Source organism: Natator depressus, chromosome 1 (assembly GCF_965152275.1).
Source record: "Natator depressus isolate rNatDep1 chromosome 1, rNatDep2.hap1, whole genome shotgun sequence".
Taxonomy (NCBI): Eukaryota; Metazoa; Chordata; order Testudines; family Cheloniidae; genus Natator; species Natator depressus.
Window position 1 is genome coordinate 283,536,169 of NC_134234.1, and position 7,310 is coordinate 283,543,478.

Below are 7,310 nucleotides of genomic sequence, written 5' to 3' on the forward strand. Positions count from 1 at the left end.
TATGTGTACTAGAAAAAACACTGTATTGTAAAATTTAAACCAACAATATTGAAAAGTGATTTTTCTCAACAATTCTACTTGGAAATGCAGGCACCACTGTTAGCATTCAATAGTGCTGCTAGCTAACAAAGAGGAGCGCAATCAAACTAAGAGAGTAGGATCTCAAGGGTGGGGTTTTTTTTTTAAATACCATAAGCGTTTAAACAGTCATCACAGCTGGAGACCAGCACAAACAAGAGAGACTATATTTATGAGTGTTTCACCAAGTGTACCAATTGGATTAACAAAATTCAGATATAAAATACTGTGCAGTTCCATTACTGCAGCCAACATACTGTCCTAAAGACATTTGGAGAACAACTAGAACACATTTCTGTGAATTCCAGTATCTAAAGACATATTACTACACCAATCCACTGCAGAGAACAGAATAAACCAATTCCAGAATAAAATTTAAGGGAAGCATTGCCATTTATAGGCCCAAATTCTCTATTGTATGCCCTTTTTTGCTGCATGCAGGGTTGGCTGGATGGCAGGTATGTTAGAATCAGGCCAACTCAACGCTGGCCCTGACTGCTCTAAACCAGGTTTCCAAACTTTTTTCTGGCAACCCAGTTGAAGAAAATTGCTGATGCCCGTGACCCAGTGGAGCTGGGGATGAGGGGCTTGGGGTGTGGGAGGAGCTCAGGGCTGTGGCAGAGGGTTGGGGTGAGGGCTGCGGGGTGGGGCCAGTAATGAGGGGTTCAGGGTGTGGGAGGGAGCTCTGGGCTGGGGCAGGGGATTGGGGTGTGGGAGGGGCTCAGGGCTCTGGGCTGGGGTGCAGGCTCTGAGGTGGGGCCGGGAATGAGAGGTTTGGGGTGCAGGAGGGGGCTCCAGGTTTGGGGGGGGCTCTGGGCTGGGGCGGGGGATTGGGGCACAGGGTTGGGGCACAGGGTTACCTCAGGTGACTCCCAGTCAGCAGTGCAGCGGGGGTACTAAGGCAGGCTTCCTGCCTGTCCGGGCACACAGACAGCACTGTGCCCTGGAAGCAGCCAGCAGCAGGTCTGGCTCCTAGGTGGAGGCGCGCAAACGGCTCTGCGCGGCTCTTGCCCGCAGGCACCCCCCCAACTCCCATTGGCCGGTTCCCGAGCAATGGGAGTGCAGAGCCAGTGCTTGGGGTGGGGGTAGCGTCTGGAGCCCCGTGGCCCCCACACCTAGGAGCCAGATCTGCTGCTGGCCGCTTCTGGGGCACAGCACGGTGTCGGAACAGGTAGGGACTAGCCTGCCTTAGCTGGGCAGCACTGCTGACAAGACCTTTAATGGACTGGTCGGCAGTTCTGACCAGAGCCGCCACGACCCAGTGCCTTACATTCCGCGACCCAGTACTGGGTCATGACCTGCAGTGTGAAAACCACTGCTCTAAACTGTGCCAGTTGGTAAAGGATCTTGGGGCCATCCACTAGCTGGGGATTACTAGAGAATAACAGTGATCTGACCACATCCCCTTCTGCCCCGGCATGTTCCCTGTGCTGGGATGTGGGGAGACAGTGTCATAAAAGTCAGCTATACTGGTCCTACACCAATTGAGAACTCCCTCATGCCAGGGAAATCTCAGCTGGTGAGTTATGGCTAGTTGCAGGCATCCTTATGCTCCCTGAATGCATCCGCGAATCTAGCCTGTTATCCCTTCTTTTATTCTTTTGTGCTGCTTTGTGAACACTTGGCCGTACCGAGAAAACAGCTCTTGCTACGTCATTACTATTCTTAGATCCCAAGGCTACAAGAGACCATTAGGATCATCTAGTCTGACCTCCTGTATAACACCTGTCATAGAACTTCCCAGAGTATATCTTTTAAAAAAAACATCCAATCTTATTTTAAAAATGGTCTATAATGGAGAATCCACCATAACCCTTGGTAAATTGTTCCAATGGTTAATTACCCTCACAATCAAAAATGTACACCTTATTTCCATGCTGAATTTGTCTAGCTTTAACTTCCAGCCATTGGCATGTGTTATACCTTTGTTTTCTAGATTGAAGGGCCCATTATTAAATCTTTGTCCCCCATGTAGATACTTACAGACTGTAATCAAGCCACCACATTGAACTTTTTGAGTCTATCTACTGAGCTTAACAAAGAGAAGTCTAACACTATAAGGCAGATTTTCTAATCCTTTAATCATTCTTGTGGCTCTTCTCTGAACACTCTCCAATGTTATCAACATCCTTCTTGGATTCTGGGCACCAGAACTAGACACTGTATTCCAGCAGTGGTCACACCAGTATCAAATACAGGGGGAAAATAACCTCTCTATTCCAACTTGAGATTCCCCTGTTTGTGCATCCCGAGATTGCATTAGTTCTTTTGGCTATAGCATCACACTTAGAGGTCATATTATCCACCACAACCCCCAAATCTTTTTCAGAGTCACTGCTTCCCAGGATAGAGTCCCCCATCCTATAAGTATGGTCTGCATTCTTTGTTCTTAGATGTTTACATTTAGCCATATTAAAACATATATTGTTTGCTTGCACCCAGTTTACTAAACAATCCAGATCACTTTAATCAGTGACCTGTCCTCTTCATTATTTACCAATTCCCCTATTAATGTGTCAGCTGCAAACTGTACCAGTGATGAGTTTATGTTTTCTTCCAGGTCATTAATAAAAATGCTAAATAGCACAGGGCCAAGAACCAATCCCTGCAGGACGCAACTGGAAACAGACCCATTCAATGACGATTGCCCATTCACAATTACATTTTGAGACCTATCAGTTAGCCAGTTTTTAATTCATTTAACATGTGCCATGCTAATTTTATATTGTTCTAGTTCTTTAACTGAAATGTCATGTGGTACCAAGTCAAACACCTTACAGAAGTCTATTGTGTCAACACTATTACCACACTTTTAATCTCACCAAAAAAAAAAAAGATATTAAGCTAGTTTGACAGGATCTATTGTCCATAAACCAATGTTGATTTGCATTAATTATATTACCCTTCTTTAATACTTTATTAATCAAGTCCTGTATCAGCCACTCCATTATCTTGACCAGAATTGATGTCAGGCTGACAGGGTTATAGTTACCTGGGTTATCCTGTTTACCCTTTATAAAAAATGGCACTACATTAGCTTTCTTCCAGTCTTCTGAGACTACTTAAGTGCTTCAAGACTTATTGAAAAATCAATATTAATGGTCCTGTGAGCTCCTCGGCCAGCTCTTTTAAAACTCTTGGATGAAAGTTATCTGGACCTGCAGGTTTTAAAAGGTCTCATTTTAATAGCTTCTGCTTAACATCCTCCAGAGTGGAATGGAAAGAGTGTTATCACCATTTGATTCAACGATATCTTCTGTTTTTTCCCAAATACAGAACAGAAATTTATATTGAACAGTTCTGCCTTTTCTGCATCATTACTGATAACTCTGCCATTTCCATCTAATAATTGACCAATACCATTGTCAGCATTCTTTTTGTTCCTAATGTATTTTTAAAAATCCTTCTTATTGTCCTTAACTCTGCTGGCCATAGATTCCTCCTTGTTTCCCTTTGATTCACTTATAAATTTTCTATAGTTCGTAACTTCTAATTTCTATGAACTTTCCCTTTCTTCCATTTGTTTATACCACACAATATATATATATATATATTTAATTTTTATAGCTGCCTTCACTTCCCTCTAAACCAGGTCAGTTTTTTAACCAGCATGGCCTTCTTCTTCAGTTGGTTATGACTTCATCTGAGTTAGCTCTGCATTGATCAACACCCAGGTCTGAGCACCTGGGTTAGCCCAGCCCCGTGTGAGCAGACAGACCACAAAGCCACACTAGAGTTACTATGTCCTCATTGGTGCTGTACGTACACACGTACATCACTAGGACTTCTAGGGGCATATCCCATGATACTTTGTGCTGCAGTAAGCTGAGCTTCTAAAATTCTTTCGCGGTGAATTGTTGGTGAACTTGTCAGTTCTTCTGGGCATCCGGGGGAACTGTGGGAAGGCACTGGAGGACTATCAGCACTTGAGTGATTTAGCCTATGTCCTCACTGCAAAATGGCAGGTTACTTCCCTGAGTGAAAGCCTCACTCAAGTTGTAGCCTACAGCCCCAGACAAGCCAATTAGCCTGGGGTTGAAAACACCACTAAACTCAGATGAGAGGAATTTATGCACTTACAAGAAAGGAGCTGGGGCAATGCCCGAATCAGAGCCTAAGTTAATTTGCAGTGAAGATATACCCACAGACATACAATACTTTGAAAGAGCTATAAATTTCGGAAAGTTGTGTCACAACTCTTCATCACACCAAAACTCCAATTGTAAGTCTTTGATGCTACATGCAGATGCACAGAACTTGAAAGTTGCAGCTTGTGAGCATACAGCTTTATTTCCAATTGTAATAGCATCAATGACATGAATCCATTTGAAAGTTTTAGTGCTAAAGGTGGTACAAAGACATCCTTCAAAAATTGGACCCCAGCTTCTTCTCCCACAGCCTGTCCCTGCACTGCTGTAGCACTTCAGTCTAGACACTCACAACAGTGATGAGAGGGGTTCTTCCATGGCTGTAGTTAATCCACCTCCCTGAAAGGTAGAAAGGTTGACGGAAAAATGCTTCCATTGACTTAGCACTGTCAACACTGGTCAACTTAACTACCTGTTCAGGGGTGTGGATTTTTCAAACCCCTGAACAATGTAGCTGGTCCATTCTAATTTTTTACTGTAGACTTGGCCTCATGTGCAGGGACCTATCTTTCCTATATGTCTGCGAAGTGCTAAGTGCACTATGGTGAAATATAAGTAATTATTAGCGAAGGAGAATTTCCAATACTTATCAATCGCAGTAGGATTTTCATTATCTCTGTAAGCTACAATAAGTCACTAAAGGGCACTCACACGCATGCTCTATTACAGGGGTGGGCAAACTACGGCCTGTGGGCCGTGTCCAGTCCATCAGAACTTTTACTCAGGCCCTCGAACTCCCCCCAGAAGTGGGTTCGGGGGTTTGCCCCACTCCAGTACTCCTGCCAGGGAGCTGGGTCGGGGGCTTTCTGCGCAGCTCCCGGAAACAGCGGCATGTCCCCACTCCGGCTCCTATGCGGAGGGGCAGCCAGGGGGCTCTGCACACTGCCCCCACCCAAGCGCTGCCCCCGCAGCTCCCATTGGCCAGGAACCATGGCTAATGGCAGCTGCAGGGGCGGTGCCTGCAGACAGAGCTGTGCGCAGAGCTGCCTGGCCGGTGCCATGCCTCCACGTAGAAGCTGGAGGGGAGCATGCTGCTGCTTCTGGTAGCTGCAGGGGCAGCGCCTGTGGACAGGGCAGTGCGCAGAACCACCTGGCCGCGCCTCTGCTTAGGAGCCAGAGGAGGGACATGCCACTGCTTCCAGGAGCTGCTTGAGGTAAGCGCCACCCGGAGCCTGCACCCCTGAGCCCACACCCACGACCCGCACTCCAAATCCCTGCCCCCGCCCTGATCCCCCTCCCACCCTCCGAACCCCTTGGTCCCAGCCCAGAGCACCATCTTACACCCCAAACCCCTCATCCCCATCCCCATCCCAGAGCCTTCACCCCCAGCCAGAGCCCTCACCCCCCACACACACCCCAACCCCCAATTTTGTGAGCATTCATGGCCTGCCATACAACTTCTATACCCAGATGTGGTTCTCAGGCCAAAAAGTTTGCCCACCCCTGCTCTATTATATCACAACATGTTTTGCTCTCTCTTTGGGGTTCCACAGTCCATAAATATTTCCTTCCTGCAAGACCCACACTAAAATGCTGTCTTCACTGAGGCTTCAGATTTGTCCTTTTGTGGACCCTTAACACACCACATGATTGTTAATGCTACATGGTATCCACCTGCATGTCTGTTTATGCCTTTTTCCTAAAGGATGCATTGTCTGTTACAATGCTGGCGATAATGCTGAAATCAGTTCCCAATAAAATCTATTGACTACAATGGAGATAATATCTGGCCCTTAATAATGACTTGTACCACAGTTGTGAATGAAAAAGGTTCTAGAAAGCTATTGTTTGCCCAAGGTGCACTAAGTTGACCAGCTGGAACCAAACTCAAGAACAAGTGCATTTGTGTTTTGTACTTTCATCTGTTAGAATGCAGATTGAGAATGAATTGTCTACAACAGAACTTAACAAACCAAATAATTCCAAGCAGGTTAACTTGTTTTAACTTGTAAGCACCAGTCCTGGCAAAAATCCATCACTCTGAACATTTTTAAAATACATACGTAAGTATGAACATGGTGTAAATTTCTCCATAGGTATGTTGGCTACAATAAGGGATTGCATAAGCTCAAAAGGTGATAAAGCTATGACTGTGCAACCCACGTGCCTAATAGGGAGATATCTCTTTAAGAGACCCATTGGGAGGGAGGGAGGAATGAGTTGTGTCTGTGTCATTGTTTTTTGGGTTTTTTTTCACTTTTATAACTTTACTGTGTTGAAAATCAGTTTAGTTTTCATCTACATTGACTGTCCGTAGACTTTTGAAAGTGGTGACTGGTACATAGGTAACCAGCATGTATAGTTTGTTCGGTGAATCTTCATCCTCATTACGTTTTCTGGATAAACGTACACGGATGCGGTAGGGAACATTCCTTATCCCTTTGGCCCGGACTGCTTTGTTCAATCTGGTGTCAATGCGTACATCAGGAGTACCCATCTCCTTCATTGCAAATTTACGGATCTCCTTGAGAGGCAGATTAAGCATTCCACATGCAAAAGCTTTTGGAATTGGGTGTGGTAGTTTGGGGTCTGCTCCAATAGGTTCCCTGTTGCTGGAGTCAGACTCCAGGAGGGCAAGCAGTCAGGGCAGCTGCTTTGCAGAAGGCCGTGTTGGAGAAAAACACAGTTCTCGCTCTCAGGTTGGGTGCAGCAAATCAGATACACTTTATTATCTCAAGCAATTGCACAGAGGGAGAGAGTGCAATAGGACACAGGGTTTCCCCCACCTAGGCAGGTCTCTCCCAGATAAACAATTAGAGCAAGTATTTACACCTTTATTACAGACAATAATAAGCAACAACTGCAGATTGTTTAATACATATTCCTTCATGATCTCTTATCTTTCTTACCATTTCTCTTATAGTCAGCATTCTATTCTTATCTAATACAAGGTCACAACGGCCTCTTTCACAGTTCTTTTCCACTCGCTTCGCACTATCCCCGCATCTACAAATCTCGCGTTATTAAAGCTAGGGTTAGCCTGACTCCTGCTCATTTCAGAGGCCTGCGTCCAAATTCCCTTTATCTACTTCCGCACTCCCCCCTTTTGTGCTTCCAGCACAACTGTCAATTTTAAACTTCCAT

General features: G+C 45.4%; 1 protein-coding gene across 1 annotated transcript; it reads right to left on the reverse strand.

The window, feature by feature from the left end:
* Positions 1–6,359: 6,359 nt before the first annotated feature.
* On the reverse strand, positions 6,360–6,711 carry LOC141989981 (large ribosomal subunit protein eL31-like). The gene has a single exon (XM_074956956.1). It carries the CDS (start codon positions 6,709–6,711, stop codon positions 6,454–6,456), a length of 258 nt encoding a protein of 85 aa, XP_074813057.1. The 3' UTR covers positions 6,360–6,453.
* Between the last annotated feature and the right edge of the window lie 599 nt (positions 6,712–7,310).